General features: G+C 35.7%; 1 protein-coding gene, 1 non-coding gene and 1 pseudogene across 2 annotated transcripts; 2 read left to right on the plus strand and 1 right to left on the minus strand.

Annotated features, from left to right (window-relative positions):
• Positions 1–3,758: 3,758 nt before the first annotated feature.
• Positions 3,759–4,345, minus strand: LOC139842277 (uncharacterized). Its single transcript, XM_071832438.1, has 2 exons — positions 4,103–4,345; positions 3,759–4,055 (listed from the first exon to the last, which is right to left on the minus strand). The coding sequence occupies exons 1-2, from the start codon at positions 4,343–4,345 to the stop codon at positions 3,759–3,761; spliced, it is 540 nt and encodes a 179-aa protein (XP_071688539.1).
• Positions 4,346–5,874: 1,529 nt separating this feature from the next.
• On the plus strand, positions 5,875–5,981 carry LOC139845961 (small nucleolar RNA R71). Its single transcript, XR_011758711.1, has one exon. It is a non-coding gene; the product is annotated as a small nucleolar RNA R71 (small nucleolar RNA).
• Positions 5,982–10,065: 4,084 nt separating this feature from the next.
• LOC139842278 (CENP-B homolog protein 2-like) lies at positions 10,066–12,064 on the plus strand (annotated as a pseudogene).
• The last annotated feature ends 9,324 nt before the right edge of the window (positions 12,065–21,388 follow it).

A 21,388-nucleotide genomic window follows, 5' to 3' on the forward strand; every position in this document is an offset into this window, starting at 1 on the left:
GGTTCACCCAAGGCACCACCCCATGCTTTTGTTTTGCTTCTATAACACACTTGCTAGATTCAATGAATTCTCACTCTTCCAACTACACACAACTTACTAGCAATTTTGAAAACAAAACTCTCTCTTCCTAACCCATTTAGGCCGCCACTTTCAAGTCAAGAACAAGGGTTCTTCAAGTTTTGTTTCAAATTAATCTTGTGTCTAAATCCTAACCAAGAAAGGTGTTGATTATTGGTTGCTTGTGGGTATTTCAAGCTTGAGGCTTCAAGTTAGAGGCTTACTGTCTTCATCTTCTACATCATCCTCATCCATATTATTACCTCCTAGCTTGGAGAAGGTATAAACACCCTTACTAGCTCTATTTACATTTTAGTATATTTTCAAGACTAGATCTATAAATGGAATTCATGTTTAAAAGGTTAAACTATACATGCATAAACTTAAAATTGCTTCCGCTTGCTACATATACCTACACGAATTTATATACCTACAAAATGGGTTTTGTAACTTGTTTATGTGATGAATTCCATCAACCATCTTGTGACATAACGCCCAACACTCACGATGTGGCACCTAAGGCCCACATCGCGTACGAGTAAATAAACCACATACATACATGTATAAATATTCCACTCACCTCGATTGCAAGAAAGGCAACTCCGGCTTGAGCTCCTAATCGTCCAACGTGAATCACCTAGATAATTCACAACAAATAAGCTAAACACTCTAGCTTATGCCCAAAACACCATAAGTGCAAATTCGACCCATTTGCACATACTTCCCTTTTACCAAGTCAAAACTCGCCCAAAACACTCATAATCCCAATTAACTAGTGATTATGTTCTAACACCATGTTTTACTCAAATCTCAAGTGTTAAACACTTATTGTGCCCAATTTGACACAAAACTCTAATTTTGACCCATTTCAAAATTAGTCAACCAAAATACACCCAAGTATGTTTCAACACATCCAAAATCACTAAACCTAGTGATTAACTCATTTTGCAAGTCTTGAACTTAACCAAAACATCAACCAACCCAAAATCCACCAACGACACTATAAAATCCGATTACTAGCATCACTAAACTCACTTCATGAGTCTAAATGGGTTTATCAAAAATTTAAGTTCAAACCCTAGCTTTGAATATCAAATCAAACAATGAAATTCGGAGTTAGAACTCACCACAATAACCAAAATGTAGCTAGGAGCGAGATGAACAACTTTAAAACCCGAGCTTTGGTGAGAATCCAACTCCTTCTTCTCCAAATCAAGCTCTCTCTCTCTAAACTCTTCCTCTCTCTCTAGATGCAAGTGTGTGAGTGTAAAGAGGTGAAAATGTGTATAAAATAGGCCATGGCTCAGTTTTGTGGCAACCAAACCGACACCCAAGTAATATTACCAAAATTCCCCTTTTTAAAACCAAGTAAGACAGCTGACCCGTCAGTACATTTGGACGGCGTCCTAAATATTGGACGGCGTCCAGTCCTTCTCTGCTGGACGGCGTCCCAATTTACTGGAAATGAAAACAGGGTGTTACACTTGGGATCAAACTCATTTGGGTTGTATGTTTCACATTTTGCCAAGTATACAAAGGTTGAATCGGGATCAGAATCTGTGTAGAGACCTAGGCATGCTATGAATTGGGCCATACTCATTTGCCATTCTGCACCCCCTAGCCTGAACCTGAGGTAGCTACGGATCCATGGAGAGGCGACCTTGAAATCGACCCTAAGGGTTGCTAAGAACTCACGGGTTAGTAATGGATAAACACTATCTTTCATGTAAAGGAGCATCTCCCATGGGCTCATAACCTTATTATCCTGCTCAACCGTGAATGTTTCCCAAATTTGATGACCTAACCCCGCCAATTCGATCTCAGTCCAATAGATGTACCTTGCTGGGCACACCGGCATATGAATCCTACTAATCACTTGGTCTTGAGTTGTTTCATCCATTAAAATCGCTTGCAACCACTCATGAACATCAGTGGATGTAAAATTTACCTCTCCGTTAGAGGTAGTTCCCTACAATAGACTCAACAAACAATACGCGCAAAACGTTTTCATAACATTAGCAACAATTAAATATATTGCATACAAACAATGGTGTGGAAATATGCCCCCTACATTTAATTTTAGGATAAGGCTTCACAACATTCAATCATGAACAACATGGCCTAATTGCAAAAAGTCAACTCTAGTCAAAGTCAAAAGTCAAATCAAGCTTAAAACTAGAAGCGTGCATTTTAGTATAGCAATTAGCCTAAATCAACAAGCATAATAATTAACAAGTAAGGTTCAATTGCAATCACACCCCAATTGGTCAAACTTAGTCAAAAGTCAAAGAATCAAGAATCCTAAATTCAATTTAACCGGATACAAGCATGAAAGTTGGTTTCTTTTTTATCTAGACATAACATAGAAGAATAAAATGACCAATTGCATCATTACATTCTAAATTAAACATCATCTTTGAAAACCCCCAAATTGGGAAGAACCCTAAAAATTCAAAGTGAAAATTTTCAAAATCAAGCATGCAAATCATTTTAGGAATCATGATAATAACAAGGATTCATCACCAATTTAGCATAAACATCATAAATCAAGCATAATCTACGAATTAAGCATAAAGAGAAAAAGAAAAATCACCCAAATCATGTTAAAGAACGAATTAAAATGATAGATTCTTACTTTTTCCAAGTTAGATGATATAGATTTGCAAGAAATTTGAAGAAATTTGAAATTTAGGGTTGATTTGGGTCGATTAGGGTTAATATTACGCCACTATTAGAGAGAAAATTGGAGTTGGGTGTGAAAAAATGATATTTTTTACGTGCAGAATGCTTAAGTAACCAGGTGCAGGAGCGCCGCTTTTGGAACAGGAGCGCCGCTCCTGGCTGAAAGCAGAAGCGTCGCTCTTGGAAGAAAAGTGTCGCTCTTGGCAAATAAAATCGCCGCATTTGAAAACAAAAGCGCCGTTCTTGGCTACTGTCCAATTTTGGTCCCAAAATACGGGTAGAAGCGTCGCTATTGAGGTAGAAGCGTCGCTCTTAGAAGACCAGAAGCGCCGCTCGTAGGACAAAAGCACAGCTTTTGTACCTGATTGCATTTTTCCCAATTTTAAGTCCATTTTGACCCATTCACAAACTATTTTTAACGTTTTACGGTTTTACCCATATGCATGCAATGCAAAAACGTAAAAATGCAACTAAGAAAAGGAATATCATACAATTCTAAACGAAATGCAATTTAAAGAAATTATATACACAATTGTTGAAAGTTTTTAACGAGTCTATCACCCGACTCCCATCCCTTGAGATTTCAACTAATCCGGGGTGGTAAACTTCCCTTCCCTTTGAGCTAAGGGAAACATTTTCATTACCGCCACCACTTAACATTGACATTAACCAATCATTCATTACCTCAGTTTCATTGATTAATTATTTAAGTTTGACTTTCTCATGTTTTGACAAATTTGACACTAGGCGTTTTCTCAAGTGTTCATCCTTTTTGGATGAAGCCCGATGCACCCGCCCAAATAACTTTTGCATAGACTTGTGAACAACGCCGTTTTGATTTTTGGCTTTACCTTGAATTCCCTTGGTTAATCCCCCACTACCTTTAGTTGGTGAACCAACTTGCCTTGTGCTTGTGATGCATTGCACACTAGCAAAAACTTGTGGTGTGATCAATGGCATTGATGGTGTTTTAACACGTTTGATTTTTATGCTCATGCATTTCCCTTTATCCCGAAGAGTCATTTCCTGGTTCTAAAGTCAAAGAAAGAACCTGCGGTTGCCAAGAATGATCTTCCCAAAACAAGGGGCACAACCAGGTCTTCCTTTATATCAACAATAACAAAGTCAATGGGAAATTCCATGTCCCACACCTTAACAATTAAGTCTTCGATGATCCCCACACTAGAGTTAATTGATTGATCAATTAATTTAACTCCCATTGTAGTGGGTGAAAGGTCACCTAGGCCTAGCCTTTTGTAAACGGAGTAGGGCATGAAGTTGATACTTGCTCCCGAATTAGCTAAAGATGTGAGCATCTGCGAACCGTTTACATTTCATGGGATAAGGAAAGGTCCGGGATCACCCATTTTTGATGGTAGGTTATATTTTTTAAAATTCCATCACACTCCTTTTTCAAGAAAGCGGTGGATGCTTGCTCAACATCTCCCTTTTTGGACATGAGTGTCTTCAAAAATTTCCCATAGTTGGGCATATTCTCGAGCACCTCCGCCAAAGGGAGTTTAACATAAATATTTTCATTGTCGGTTGAAGTTGACTTACAATCCACATCTAAAGGCCAAAGGGAGTTTAACATAAATATTTTCATTGTCGGTTGAAGTTGACTTACAATCCACATCCTTTAGATGTGAAGGAGGTAATGTTTGAGGATGTGAGACCGGTGTCTCATTTTTCTATTTAGTTGATGTAGCAAGAACCTCGACCTCGTTCTTTTGCTCCTTTGCATTCAATAAAGTTTCGACCTTTTGCTCTTTATCAACCTTTCCCAATTGAATTTGCTCAAAATCACCCTTTAACTCGTTGCATGTCGACTCGGTAGCCTCCATGGACATTACACTTTTAACTTGGTAGGGAATGAATGTTGCATCGTCTGAATCCTCTGAAAACTTGAATACCCCATAATCGATAGTATCAATTTCTAACACTTCATCAAAATCAAACTTGTCTCTTTCAATGTCGAACTTGAAAGGTTGAGGATATTCGGATTGATCCTCTTCGGTTGAATCAATTGAGTTCACTTGAGCATAAGTATTGGTAGGATTTGATGAACTCGCTTGATTTTGGGTTGGATTGGTAGTGTTGCTCTCGATAGGAATAATTCTTGTGTTATTTTGGTGATTTTGTTGGTTGTGTTGGTTGTTTCGGTTGTTGTTGTAATTATTCGGGTTAACTTGAGTGTTTAAAGGTAAAGTTCCTTGTGGTCTTTTGGCAACTTGATTTGAAATTCTTCCAACGGTGCTCTCAAGGTTTTGAAATGATGCTTGTTGGTTTCGGAGTAGTTGCTTCAGGAGCTCATTCTCTTTCATTAGAAAAGCTTCGGTTTATTATACCTTGTTTATGTAGTTTTGCATGATTTCTTCTAAGCTCTTCGAAGGTTGGGATTGTTGAATGTTTTGTTGAGGTTGTTGATTGTAACCTTGGTTATTTTATGATTGACTATAACCTTGGTTGTTTTGATAATTTGAATTGCTTTGGTTGTTGTAAGGTTGGTTGTTGTAAGGTTGTTAGTTTTGGTATTGGAAATTGTTGTTTCGGTTTTGGTTGTAGTTGTTTTTATAACCTTGATTTCGATTTTGGTTTGTGAATCCGGGTGGTGTATTGGTTTGGTTGTTGAATGATACTTGTTTTTGATTAGGATTGTAGTAGCTTTGGTTAGATGTCCCCCCCCCCCCCCCCCTTTGGTAGTTTTGATTACTCACGTAGTTCACATGAGCATTCGAATTCATGGGAATATCATCTAGATCAACATGATTCCATTGAGTACTTTAAGGACAATTCTTCGTGAGATGTGGACCCTTGCATCGTTGACAACCTACTTGCATTGCAACTACCGTTTGTTGAATCTTCTTCAATTCTTTCCCAAATGTTTGAAATTGATTGTTCAAGCTTGCAAGCGTCACTTGCCCATTATCACTCTCGACTTGTGCTACACTTTTCCTTGTCAAATCTCGCGGTGAAGGTGCCCATTCATACGTGTTGACCGAGATGTCTTCTAACATAATTTCAGCCGCATTTGGTGATTTGTACATAAATACCCCACCGGATGAAGAATCAATATATTGCTTAGTAAAAGTATTACAACCCCGATAGAATGTGTTGATATACTCCTTCTTCGTTAAACGGTGCGGTGGGCAAGCTCGTAGTAGCTTCTTGAATCGTACCGACGCATCATACAAACTCTCATCACCCCGTTGTGTGAACCCATTAATCTCCATTCTAAGTCACTCTACTTTTGATGGTGGAAAGAAATGATAGATAAACTCGTTTGTTAATTCTTGAAAAGACCTTATGGAATCGGATGGTAAACTTCGCATCCAAGCTTTTGTGTCTCCTTGAAGTGTAAAGGGGAATGCCCTTAACTTAAAAGCATCATCGGTGACGTTTTTGGTTTTGTAAATATCACAAAGATCATTAAAGTGTTGAATATGTTCGAACGGATTCTCATCTATCAACCCATGAAAGTATGTATCCTTGATCAACGTGAAAAAGTTACCCTCGATCTTCCAATTATCTGCTTTAATTGGTGGTATTGTAATAGTCGGTGCTATCATTGTTGGTGCAACCAATATAGCGTTCCACATTGGTGTGTCGTTTGGATCATTCAATAATTATTGATTAAACGGAAGACCATTAGGATTGCCCTCTTCATCGTGAATCGGATTACCGTTTAGATCCATCTCTTCTAAACAAAATGGCAAAGCTTCGAAATTCTTTCTTAATACCCTTACTTCTCTACGATAATAAACCCCGTGCACGTGTCTTTCCGGATCGGAGAATGGATGTGTGAACTCTTGATCCTTGTGAGACCTTGTTTTCATACACCAACGGCACCTATCCTTCAATCACAACACAAACACAACCAGTTTTTCCAAATAAAAATAATAATATATAAAATGCGAAAAGTAACTTTCGTAAGGGTAAACCCGTACGAAAGGATCAAACAATTAAAAGTTTAAAACAAATGACCAACTAGGCTAACCGTTTCCCCGACAGCGGCGCCAAGAAAATGTGATGCGTTCGTGCGATATACATCTTTTACCCTCTAAATTTATATTTGATTCAAACACTACAATCAAGCACACACAACTAACGAGCACTTAGAACCCGATTATTATAGCACTTTAATGTAAGTATTCTTATCAAGTTCATCCCAAGGGAAGCGGTGTAAGTTGGATATTTGAAACTATCAATTGTCCTAGGGTTTGTTTGATTGGGGGGGGGGTCGTTTGATATCAACTAACAACTAAAACTTACGCAATTAAACAAACCTAAATTTAACAATTAAGCTAGTAGCAAGAAACAAGTAGTGAAGTATTAAGACTTAGAAACAAATTATCTAAGACGCGTTCACTTATCTAATCCTCTCTATGCTTGGCTTATCCCGTTTTGACTATTTATGCTATCTCATTAGTTGTTGAACTATTAAATGTTTAGCATCACTACTAAACCTCAAATCAAATGATACTTCACGAATTCACATAAGCTTTGTATCCTAAGATCGAGTTAAGCATGATTTGGTCATTGAGATTGAGCTTGGGTTGAAATCACTTAAAACCCCCAACTATCGAAATCACTTAAGATAATCGGCATTACTATGTTGACTAGAGGCCTATTGAAAACCAACCTAGATCAAGAACACAATCACTTGCAATTCTAAGCTAGTTGTCTAGATCACCGAAGGTGTTGAAGCACACATTGATTCACTTCTCAAATCACTAAGAGAGCTACACAATATATGTAATCAAAGTCAAGCCTAAAACAAACTCATAGCAATGGATCTTTAGCTAACTCAACAACACATGATCATGTAATTCATTCAAACAACAATAGTCAATTGATTTGGGGCAAACACTAGCATTAGAGATTCATAGATAAGCAAACACAAGAGATTTAGCCAATCATAGCTAAAATTAAACTAATAATAAGCAGTGATGTGTGCGAGGTGTAGTACGAAATAGATTACATTTTACTACGAAATACTATTAAATACGCTACAATTTTACACAAGTTATTTATTTATTTATTGAATGGATATACCTAAACCTTGCTACAACACTTATAGGCAGTGTACCTAATCGTAGAGTAGTGTAGTATTTAGTAAGTCCGGTTTGTTCCACAGGGAGCTAGCTAGGTTTAACGCTAAATATATTTTAAACTATATTTGTATAAATATATAAATATAAGTAGTATTATTATTATTATAAAAGGGGGTTTTTACCGTTTAATGACCGGTTTGTCGATTTTATGTCTTAAGTCACAATTAAAACCTAATGTAAAATATTAAATATAAATATAACTTAATTTAAAGCGTAAAGTAAATGACGATAAATAAAAGTGCAATAATTTAAAGAACGATAAATAAAATGACGATAAATAAAATGACGGTAAATAAAAGTACGATTGGATATAAATTAAAGGAATTATGCTTATTTAAACTTCCGTAATCGTGATGTTTGACGTGTTGATTTAAATTTATTACCATGGGTTAATTATCCTTTGTCCTGGATTATTCGATATGTCCATCTGGTTTTGTCCATAATAGTCCATCGGTCATAATTATAAAGTGAGAGAGTCTTCGCCAAATTAACCTTATACCCGAAGTCAAATATTCCAACTAATTGGGAACTTAAACTGTAACAAGGTCTTAATACTTTGTTTAATGAATACACCAGGTTATCGACTGCGTGTAATCCAAGGTTTTAATACTTTGTTAAAAATTACACCAATTACCCTTGAATGTAATCCACCCCTGTTTTAATGAGTCAAGTGACTATTAATTCATCCCCGTGTCCGGTCAAATGAATAATTATTAGTATATATAGATATCCCGCCCACCGTACCCAGTCAAGCGTATGTAAATCTCTATATTAAATTAACGAGATATCATTTAATTAATATAAAGCCCATTAATAGCCCATAGTCTAATTTCCACAAGTGTCGGTCTTTTGTCCAAACCCCAATTATGGTCCAAAGCCCAATAACCCCGTCTTAATATTTAGTCCAACATCATAATTACTTCGGCTTAAATAAACATAATAATAACTTAGCTACGACACATTAATTTAAAAAGGTTGAACATAACTTACAATGAGTATTAATCGCGTAGTGTTACACGGACAGAAATTCGACTTACAAATTTAAAACATTCGCTACTATAACCTTATTATTATTAACTTAATATTAAAATTATAATTATAAAATAAATATAAATATATTTGAGAGAGTGCAGAGAGTTTATTGAATAAGGTGTAAATAAAACGTCGAATTCGCTGGCTATTTATAGCACCTGACCTTGCTTTTCATCCCATGCGATCGCATGGATTTTGGTCTTGCTGGCCATGCGATCACATGGCTACCTTGGCCAGCTCACAATGATTTGTTTTCTAGTTTGCCGACGTTTTATTTAATTATATAATATAATATATATAATTATATATAATTATATATATATATATATATTATATTCATGTGCATAGTTGACTTGTAATTTTAGGCCCGTTGAGTCGCGCGTTGACAGTTGGTTCATGTCCCAGTTCCGGATTTTCGAACGTCCTTTCGTACTATTTAATATCTTGTACTTTGCGTTTCGCGGCTCGTACTCTTATAACTTTTAGACGTTTCTCAGTAATAATTTGAACCACTTGGATTGTACTTTGTACTTTTTAGCTTTTTGGTCGTTTGCGTCTTCAAATCGTCGAATTTATCTTTTGTCTTCACCTTTTATTATTTAAACGAATATCACTTGTAAATAGAACAATTGCAACTAAAAGCTTGTCTTTCTTGAAGGATAATGCTATGAAATATATGTTCGTTTTTAGCATTATCACATAGAAATTTAAATCATCATCATCTTCAAGCTATTACAAGTAATCAATGGAAAGTATGTAATGTAAAGTGAGATTACAACCCAAAATGTAAAGAAGATGAAGATCTAAGCTAAACAATGATGGATCTTGAGCTAACTTCCTTGAATCCACCCTTGAACACCAATGGATGATGAAATTAGGGTTTGTATGTGAAATTCGGACCCTAAGTAGCTGCTCTCTAAGATGTATATCAAAAATGACCTAATCTCGTTCCTTTTATAGTGCTTAAAATCTGGGCTGAAACAGCGACAGGAACGCCGCTTTTGGTCAGGAGCGACGCTTTTGGCTTTAATTAGGAGCGGCGCTTTTGACCAGGAACGCCGCTTTTAGCTCTAAACAGGGACGACACTTTTGTTGAGGAGCGACGCTTTTGGCTGAATAGGAGCGACGCTTTTCACTGTAGGAACAGCGCTTTTGCTCACTGGAGAAAAATGGAGCTGAAATGTGCATAAGAACGTCGCTTTTGCAGTTGGTGCAACGCTTTTGGCTCACAGGAGCGGCGCTCTTGAATGAGGAGCGGCGCTTTTGATGCTGATTATGCACTTTCCATTTCCTTAGCACACAAGATAGGTTCCAAGATAGTCATAAACCGAGCAAAGTGAGGTAGATATCGCGAAATAAACATATATAAAGGGAGCGATATCAGCGTGTATATCAAATGAACGGCCCAATTTGAAAGAAACCTTCAATCTCCCACCTTATTATGCTTCTTGTGTTCAATGTATCACTTTATGGACATTAAAAATATTTTCTATATAAATACAAGATCAAAATAGGTTTATACAAACAAATCATACACACAACGTGGATTCCCATCTTAAAGGTGTGAAAAAAACAACAATGACAGACGAGATTTGAAGAGCATTATGCAAGCACAACAAGGATAATCCAAGTCTCACTCAAAATCAATTGCAAGAATGGGTTCATAGTAACTATAGTTTGTAGGTGAGTCAAGCGACAATATCAAATACAGTTAAGCGGTCTTTAGAGTATCTCTCACTTGCTCCCGAAAGAGGCGATGTTAAGCGACACAAAACGGCAAAATTTCCCGACCTAGAAAAATCTCTCTATGAATGGATTTTTCAATATCAAGAACATGTGAATATGACAGGTGAACTAATCATCGAGAAGGTGAAAAAGTTCATGAAAGATATGTATCGTGGATACTCCAGACTTTACTTTTTCTATTGGTTGGCTTGGAAAGTTCAAAGCAAGATATGGAATTAAAACTTTTCGGCATTTTGGAGAGAGTGGATCTGTTGAAATGGAGGGCATGGAGGACAAATTAAAATCTATAAGAGACAAAGTTGATCAGTTTGAAATGAAAGACATCTTTAATATGGATGAAACAGGTTTATTTTTAATTATTTTATTTTATATTTTGTACTTTAGTGATGTAATTATTTACATGTTTTGATCTTAAACAGGTTTGTTTTTTTAGACTTTAATCGGATCATTCCCTTGCAACAATGCAACTTGAAGGGAAAAAACAAGACAAGGAAAGACTAACTGTTGCTATTTGTTGTAATGAGGACGGTTCGGAAAAACTTCCTTTATGGATTATTGGGAAATATGCTAAACCAAGGTGCTTCAAGAATGTAAACTTGAACAGTCTAAACTGTGACTATCGTGCTAACAAACGAGCTTGGATGACTGGTGTGTTATTTGAAGAATATGTTCGCCAACTTGATAAAAAAATGGTTGGAAGAAAAATTCTCTTGATTGTGGATAATTGCCCTGCTCACCCAAAAATTATTGAAGGATTACGAAATGTTGAATTATTTTTCTTTCCACCAAACACAACTTCAAAAATTCAACCTTCTAACGCGGGGATCATACGAGCTTTTAATATGCATTATCGTCGTCGATTTTATAGAAGCCTTTTGGAGGGTTATGAATTAGGGGTTCCAAATCCAGCAAAAATAAATGTATTAGATGCAATGAATCTTGAATTTCAGCATAGACTATGGATGTTCGTGCAAATACAATTGCGAACTGCTTTTGTCATTGTAAACTTCGATCAACAGATAACATGACTTTTGAGAACTCAGATGAAGGTGGTGAAAGTACTCAAGAACTTCAGAATTTGATCAAAGAGTTGGGTTATCGCAATGCAATGGATGTCGAAGATGTTCTGACTCACCCAGAAGAAAATATAGCTGCACAGTTGTTGACTGATGAAGAAATTATTTAAAGCGTTATTGGAATTAATAAAGATGATATCGATGAAGAAGATGATGAAAGTTCTACAATGGAGCCCCCTTCACAAAACGAAGCTATTAAAGCGGCAATCACATTGAATAATTTCTTGTTGAGGTATGAGAAAACAACACCAGAAGTTCTTACCATGCTAAGGAAAATTAGAGATGAGATTCAAGGGGAAATTGATTTCAATAAAAAAACAAAATACAATTGAGTCATTTTTCAAGAAACCTTCATAAATCATTCATGTAATATGCTATATACTGTATAAGGAATTATTAATTTATATTTTATATGGGGTCTAAAGAAATTATCAAAATTGTATTATCTTATAATTTTAGCGAATTATTAATTTAGCACCCTATCCCCGAGTCGGAACCGATAAAAAATATTACCTTAGAGAGTTTATTAAATAATCGAGTATTAATTTATCGAGTTTCTACTGTATCTTTCATTTTTGAAATTCGGAATAAGTGTCATTAAGAAGACTATATTACCCTTTCTCACCCCTTAAAACAACTTCACCACCAGTCCAAAATTCCTTTTCATCCTTAAAAATTGATAAATGACCTAAAATCTATGAATATTACCGTTTTCACATTAGTATCAAGGATTTGAGTCTTTATCAAGCCTATGACAATGGGTGCAACATGACTGGCTATGAGTGAATTCAATTCTTAGATCTATAGGGAACCCTAAACACTTGTGTGATTTGAGTGACCCGTGAAAGCTAACCTAAGTCATGTAACCTCCTCGCATGCTTGCAGAGATAATTTCAATCCTAACATAGATAACTTACCTTATTTTTCGCTCTTATAATAAAAAGGAAACCATTTAGGCCAATAGAAAGGAAACTCTGAAAAGATTTCTTGAAGTAAAAATGAGAAGTTTGCTTGAGGACAAGCAAAGTCTAAGTGTAGGATATTTGATATCAGCTAAAAAGTCACATTTTCACCCCGGTATTGAGGCCCAAAAACAATAAAGTTCCAAGCTTTATCGCCAAAATACTCGATTTGTCGGTTAAAAGTGAAGATCAAGTGATTACGAAGACGGTGTGAAAATACTCAAGAGAATCAGAGCTTAAACGAAGATTCTAGAGCAAAAATGGTGAAAGACAAGTTACGACCCCGGAAACCAAGTTGCGATCCAGCAAAAACAACAAACCAGGGCTGCCATACGGCTCGCCCTCTGGGCTGCCATACGGCTTGCCACAATGGATACGGCATGCCATGCATACGCCCAGGTCAAACGGGCTGCCAGGTCATACGGGCAGGCCATACGGCTTGCCATACGGCCTGCCAGCCGTATGAAAGCAAAACCGTTTTCTATTTAAGGGCCATTTGTCATCCATTTTTACACACACTTCAAATCACTTCTCTATCTCTATCTTTCTACAATATTATTCATACTTTCAAGGTCTTCGACTCCGTGCGGGAAACCTAGAACCCGAAGAAGAACGCCGAGGATTGTATTAAGAGCAGTCTGGAGTTTGAAGTTGTCACTTTTGTATTCGAAACTCGTTTAATCTTCTGGTACTTCTATCCTTTGTCTTTATATAATGTCTTTCATTATTATGATTTATGATATTGTTACCATGATTAGCGAGTAGTTATCTTTAGTGTATGCTATGATGTAGTCAGTTATAATGCCAAAATAATATTATGGTTTGTGTATGTTGTTAAGATGCTTTCTGATTATGCTTTAAACTCAATCGCTTTTCCAACTAATAGAACGTAGTTATCGGCTCTGTTATTGGGAATTCGCGAACCCTGATTCAGAGTATACTATCTGTGTCACCCCTTGGTAAGAGAAGTCTATCGGATACAATGCAAGTTTGACTGAAGAACATCGGTTGTAGTAAGTCCACCGAGCCTTGGATTCCGACTGAGGACTCTTTCATAGTGAAACATCTAACTAGGCCCATAGTACATTGTCGGTCCTAGACCATGCTAGTGTAGTCACGAAGCATATAAACTTCGTACGTGCACGCTGAAGCACAACAGTTGTTGTAAGCTGTACCTCTGCTAAGTAAGGCCATGGAACCCGGTCAGTGCTGATTAGTACACTTCACCATAATGCGGTCTCAAGTATTGCACCCCGCTTGAGGGATTCTTAGTTAATTAAGGAACTGCTTGTTTAAACACATAAAGGATTGGACTGTTAGGATACCCGAACGTGTTCATGGAAGTCAAACTGACTTGGCCATGGTGTTCTTTAAAGGTTGAACTCTTTTCAAGGGCTTAACTATCTTTTTAAACCCAATTATTAACGAAAGCATCGAAACACATCACGTCTCTCGGATATGTCATACCTTGTATTTCATTGTGCTTAAGAAAGTTTAGACCTTTGTGGAATGTTAATACGTCACCCAACCGATTCGCTCAACTGGATGAGCTGCTTGAACGTGTATGCCTGTAGTCAGACTACACGGGCAATTGGGGGTAAGGGATGTTGTTTTCTATTTAGAAACTTTAAGCCTAACGCATTACCCAATGACATGTCTTATGACAAGAGCATTAGGACCAGCGTAGTGAATACAAGGTAACTACCTATTCATGAGCCAACATTCCATAATCTCGGTAAAGTAACTAATGAAATCATAGTATGCACTTTCTTTAACTTTATATGAATTACAAATTTTATCGCATTTACTTTATTTTATCTTATAAACTAGAAAACCCAAAATTAGGTAATATACCACTACTCCTTCACTTTAAAATTATCTTAAGCTTTGGTTATAGGTTATAGGTTTGATTCTACTGATATCTTAAAAATTCGACCCTAGGCCCCGCTAATAAGGAGTAGTACGATTTAGGCCCCGCTAAATATAAATTTAAAACTATTGCTCTCACCTCCCGATAGCTGATTCTGACGCCTTGCGGCCTAACAACACCGCATAAACAAAACCGTCTGTTTCGATCATATCATTCACCTATAATTATAAATGATGATTGACAATTTGTACATCAGCGATTTTGATACGGCGGTATGAACAATGATAGTAACATTGTGGTTTACAGTCCTACATGACTATGAAAATTTAGATCCTTTAGGAAATTGGATCTTTATGAAAACATTTAATATTTTGAAAATTCAATCTAGCTTTTACCTTAGATAAGTTTTCCGGAATAACCCTTCACAGGTGTTTGCAAAATGTTTTTGTGGGTTTTGTGGATTTCAGATTTGAAAATTTTAGCTCAAAACTTATGGTTTTGTGTCACCCACTTGCTAACCTTGTATTGGGAAAGCAACACGTCCAGTATACTTGCTCCATATATTACCTTTCGGTAAACTACCGTCCAGTTGTAAAGGAAAGCGTTGAACAAGCAACTGTTAAGGCAATGTCTAATGACATGCTTTTGTTTATGGTCTACATCGTGTCGGATACAATTACTATCCTTTGTAGGAGCAATAGTAAAGATCACCCTATAGTTTTTCGGTCTGGCACAAGGTCCTGTCTTTGACCATGCTATGCAACCACCGTTCTTACTGTTGACACCCGATTTGGTTCAGGTGACCTAATGAATTCTAGGTGAATTCCTAGGATTTTACGTTCAATGGTAATGAACGCATTGAAAATGGGTTTTCAGAAAACAAATTGGTTTGTAATTTGATCAAAATATTTTCTTGTTCAAGCTCGAGTTTAGATATCATCAAATTCCATGAGTTTGAATTCTCAATCTTTAAGGTCAATCTCAAGGATTGAGTAATATCAGGCTTAAAAGCTGATTTTTGATCTTTAAGGAGATTATCCTTTCTGGGGATCTGATTCATTAGTCTTATAAGCTAATTTACACGGTGCCCCCCATTGTACGAGACAGATCCTCTCATGGTTAGGATAAGTCTGACCACTTGGCGACCCTGTTTGATGCTGAGGTCTGTGGATTTCCAGCTGATTTTCGAGAAAACATTTCAAGGTTTTTCGTAGACTCTATAACTGGTCTGGACGACAACTTCCTGACCTAAATCAAGAAGCGCGTGTCTTTTTCTCGGAAGACTTTACTTCCTTTTAAATTCCATTTATATTACAATAAATTGGGTAAAACTGATTAATATTGTCCAAAACAAAAGTATCTTTAATTATTTGTACAAAAATATGTGATATATGTTCTATATAACTTGGTAAAATTTTCCCACACTTGGCTTTTATTTTTCTTTCTTTGCCTTTTTATTCTCTTCTATTCCATTTTAAATGAATTCAAGCGTTTTGGGTTGTTTCTCAATTTATGTCCTTATATGTATAAACGAGATTTTGAATTCATTTATTTGAAATTTTTTAAAATTTTTACTAGAAGTGGGTAGTCAGTATATAAGACTAGGGCTATACTTTATTATCAGAGAGCACTAGATTCTAATACAACTACTGCGTTACTAGTAAAGTTTAACGGTGGTTATTTAACCAAGTGTATAAGTCAAATTTTTAAAACCGAAAGAATTTAATCTCTTTCCACACTTAAGATCTTGCAATGCCCTCATTTGCAAGAAATCAGTAACAATTTAAATTATTGAGGGTGATTAGCGTAGAAAAATAATTAAATTTTACCAAAGTTTCCAAACATATTGTTGTTTGTTTGAATGATAAATGTTGCACATCATTTGTTCATTCCTGCAGTTGTTATATCACATTTAATTTGCATCTTGTCGTCAAAATTAGTTGCTTTTGCTGAACTTAATGCCAATCTTTGAAAATGCGTTGTTTTACCCTGTTGTGTACATGAAATAAAATACATACAATACAAATATAAAGATGCATGGTAATTTGAAATGGGACTTAATATCCCACTTTCAATTTACAAAAATGAAATATTAGTACAAAATAATAAAAATGTTAAACATTACATAAAAGTATCAAAATGTTAAATGTTTAAAATAGATAAAAATAATAAAAGATAAGAAATCACCAATGGAATACTATTGATTTGGATAGGGATTCCAATTCATATCATCGCTCGGGTTCCATAGTTGGTGATAGGTGTCCTGGTAGGCTTGATTGGGGTCGTACAGGTCATAGGGTAGTCGCATGTCGGGCTGATGTGGTGGATAGTAAGCAGGTCGAGTCGGGATATAGTTATGTCGTACCTGATATGATAACTGGCTCATGATTTGGTGCTGATGAACTTGCCAGCTATCATGTTGGCGTCGCCTGGAGCGCTCATACTCATCCGCGACTCTCCACTGCTTATACTGATGATGCCTAGCCTGGTTATTCATTTCCACCTCATCTACATGCTGGAAGACATCAGTATAACTATCCCTAATGACATCCCTAATGTCAGATGCTTCCTCCATCTCCTCATCCGAACCCCTCTCTACCTATGGATGGTTGCCCTGATATGGTATTGGCATATTGTGCCTCTGTTTTAGTACCTTTGCACCTTGATATACCTGCAAACCTATAGTATCGGTTTGTTCCTCAACCACCATCATTGGACCCCCGTGTTTCCTATCTACACCTAAATACTCTCCAATGAGAGTAACAAAAATGCCTCCTCCTATTATTCCCCCGTCCTGTATTCCTTCCACAACTTTGGACAAATAAAACCCAACACAGTAGGGGATATTAACAAAGCCTCTAGTGTCTCGAATGCACTTGAGGTAGAATAAATCGTTTAGGGTCACTTTCTCCTTGTTTCTACCTCTTTGTGTAATCGAGTTTGCTAAAAATCTATGAATTATGGGAAGCTCTGCTTTATTAATATCTAAATAGGAGTGTCTTCCTCCCCGTGTAAATACATTAAAATTTGACATACGCCTCCATATGTCGTTAGCGTCAAAATCTCTATCTACCCTCTCACCTTGATAAATTAAAGCTGTACAATCAGGTGATAATAATTCAGCGGGGGTGTAAATCTGTAAAGCTCTAGCCATGTCTAGCATAGACATTCTGTACATCCTAGCTCCAAGTAAAAATCTAAGAAAAGTCTTATCGTCTAACCTATCTACATCCTTATTTAAGGCTATAGTACTCATTAGCTCAACACACCACTCCTTATATACAGGCCTACGAGTGGTAAATAAACGTTCCCAATCAGAAAAAGAAGAGTTTCCATACCTTTGGATTAGTAATAGCCTAACTGGGTTAGCTAGGTTAACCCTTTCCAAAGGTTCCCAATCTATTACCCTTAGTACTTCCACATTTTTGGTGCAAAGCTTAAATTTGTTACGTTGGTACGTCGGGTAATCTCTCCAGCTTCGATCAAATTTAAGATTGGGATGTAACTCCTCTTCATGAATTCTCGAGTGCTCTATTACATGGTGAACGGGAAATACTATGTAGGCAATAAAAAATTGTGGTTCTGGTTCATAGTATGGCACGTGTTGATCATAATGTTGTTGTTGTTCAGGTTGTGGTTCCGGTTGTGGTTCTTGATCAGGTTCTTGTTCATGTTCTTGTTCATGTTGTCTAGACGATGATGCACCATTCATATCTGTATTTCTCTGCAAAACACATTAAACACAAAATTTGTGCATCCAAATATGCATTAGTGTTAGCAAAATAACAAATTACAATAATTACAATAACATGTTTAATCCATATTAAACTTGTACTCATTTTCATATTTTTATCAATTCTACAATTTTTCAAATAAGCATATATGGAAATGTATACAAAGTTCATAAGCATTCAACTTAAATAACATGTTAAAATAACCATTACTAACAATTAAACAAGTTTCAAATGACATTTATATCAAAATAATCAAGTTCATGAATTTTAGACTTAAAAAGTCCACTTTGATGTTCAAAAATCATGTTTAGGATCAAAGTTTGGATCATTTAGCTACCTAAACACGTTACACTACTTAATTTATCACTAATTCATAATAAAAATCGGTCATAACCTGTTTATATCAAAAAGTCCCAAATTGCTCAAGAACACAAACCCTAGATTTCTAAAATTTTTGAAGTTTAAGGCTTTAAATCATGACAAATAGCATCAATCTAGGTTATACAAGCATAATATACTAACAATTTAACTGTAATTAAGCTAGAAATTATCAAAATCAAATTAGGTAAAATTTTGCTCAAGAACACTAATAATCCGAATTAAAGAGTTTAGGAGTGAATTTTGATACCTTCTTCCTTCCAATTCCAAGAAAAGGCATGTTTAGAGTGTTTTATAGCACGAAATTTCAAGTATTTTGATGAAAAATTGATGATTTTAGAGAGTTTTGTGTGTGTGTTTTCGTGGATGTGTGTGTGAAAGTGAGACAGAGAGCACAGCTCGTTGGGTTTTTGTTTCTGTCCAGTCCAGGGTGCCCATGCGATCGCATGGATACCCAGTGCAAATCCCATGCGATCGCATGGGGTGTGGCATTTTTTTTTTATAAAAACCTTTTTACTAGTAAAACAATTAATTAATTTATTTAAAATTTTGCTTTCCTTTTAGATTGAGGGCGTATCGGTACGTTCACCTAGTTCTTCCCTCGACAAAATTTTAAAATTTGTCATTTTTTAAAAGCGTTGTTTTAAAAGCAAAGATTTTTGGGTTTTTTTAATGTTTTTGGCATACTTTAGATCAATAAAATTAAAAATAATGATAATAAAATTTCTCGTCCCGCCCTTGGGTAAAGCAATTTCGGTTCAACGACCTAGTCTTCAACTCACGACGAATTTTTAAAAATCAAATTTTTAACTTAATGAAATAGAGTAATTTTTTTTTTAAATTCACACCAAACTTAAATTTAAAATTCATAAAATAACATTTCATATAAATATTATTAATATTTATATACATTAATTTTAAAAACTTATATTTAAAAATAATATAGTTATATATTAGTTTTAAAAACAGGGTAAAAATAAAATAAAAATCTTTTTGGTCTTTTATCCCACTTTAATCAATCAAATATTTACAAAAATATACGTCCCTCTTTTGGGTAAAGTAATTTCGGCTATTTTACCTAGTTTTACTCCTGATGAATTTTTGAAATATTTTGAATTGATTGATTAAAGATATTTATACCTTATGAATAAACGGTAAATTTCGCAGTGATGTAATAAATTTTTGTATGATATCAATAATTTAGGTTTCGCATACCTAATTTTATTGAATATTAATTTAATACTTTATAGTAAACGATTCAGCATTTATTATCAAAAGGTTAAAAGCAATTAATAAAAACAAATAAAAACTGTACATACTTACCTGTGAGATAGAATTCTCAGAGACCTGCTTTAGTCGACTCGTAGGAGAGTCGTTCGATTTGGTTTTCCATAGCTACATAAGTGTAACCTCGATTTTTCAGTAACTTTTCTTCTAAACATATGAACGGTCCTTCTCTGCATAGAGTAACGAACTCGGTATTGGAATGTGTTTGATTGTTCGAACATTTACCTTCGTGTGACCATTTTCCGCATTTATGACATCTTTCAAGGTGTCGTGCTCTTCTTTTTGTTGCGGATTTTAATTTTCCTTTACCAAAATGTATCTTATGATGATCTTTCCTGAGTTCTTTCCTTACTTCGTCCATTTTGCCTCTTATGAATGATACTAGTTCACTCGGGAAGGTGTTATTATTACGTTTAGTAATCATAGCGTGTAGTAGTAGACCATGGGTCAGATCAAAGGAATTCTTCATCTCGTAAAACCTAAAAGAAATAAAAATTCAGAATGGAGGGAGAAGACTAGTTCTTTAAGGTCTGCTAGGGAAAAACCATTCGGATTCCATTCTCGAGAACTACACGAAAATAGAAAATCTAACTCTAGACAGCATTATATTATCCTTTAAAACATTTGAATCTCCCCACACTTAGTTAGCTGTGGTATCGAAATTGTGATTAACTTCATTATTAACTTCAATTGGAACATCAACAACTTTCATATCTCTGACTTTTGCTTCAAGCCATTTGTTGATTTCCTCTATAACATTCACAAATTCAATTAACATCGCCTTTTCTTTAGGCGATAAATTTGATACTAATCGATTGCATAACTTAAAGTTCCCCTTAATCCTAGCATCTTGAATCCGTTTATAAAGTTTCTTCATTGAACTGTTAAAAATGGGTCCATCTAATTTTGTATCAACAACGGGGTTCTTTGTTATCGGGTTATCATTAGGTGTTTCTTCATCTTCCCCACACTTAGGCATTTTTATTGGTTCAACAGTTTTGATTGGTGGAGATTGAAACTTTTGATTCACAAAGGTGACTGATTTATCACCATCCCTAAGTGTCATTCTACCTTCTCTTACATCAAAGAATGCCTCGGTGGTTGCTAAAAATGGGCGACCTAAAATTAGAGGAATATCAAGGTCTTCCTCCATATTAATAACTATGAAGTTTGTAGCGAAGGTCAAACTTCCCACTTTAACAACTAAATTTTTGGCTATTCCAACCGGGTGTTTAATGGTTTGATCAAATAATTGAACACCTATTCTGGTTGGTCTTAATTTACCCACTCCTAATCTTTTGTATAAGGAAAGAGGCATAACATTAGCGCTCGCTCCTAAATCTGCGAGCCCATTATATATAGCACCATCATTAAGCAAGCAAGAAATGATAAATTCACCTGGGTCTCCTACTTTAGTAAGTAGAGTTGGTTTGTTAACCTTTTTCGGGTG

This window comes from Rutidosis leptorrhynchoides, chromosome 4 (assembly GCF_046630445.1).
Source record: "Rutidosis leptorrhynchoides isolate AG116_Rl617_1_P2 chromosome 4, CSIRO_AGI_Rlap_v1, whole genome shotgun sequence".
NCBI lineage: Eukaryota > Viridiplantae > Streptophyta > Magnoliopsida > Asterales > Asteraceae > Rutidosis > Rutidosis leptorrhynchoides.

Coding starts and splice junctions, on each gene's coding strand:
- LOC139842277 (XM_071832438.1), bottom strand. CDS start 4,345: ATGAAAATATTTATGTTAAACTCCCTTTGGCCTTTAGATGTGGATTGT. Junction 4,056..4,102: donor TAACCTACCATCAAAAATGG/GTGATCCCGGAC, acceptor AACGGTTCGCAG/ATGCTCACATCTTTAGCTAA.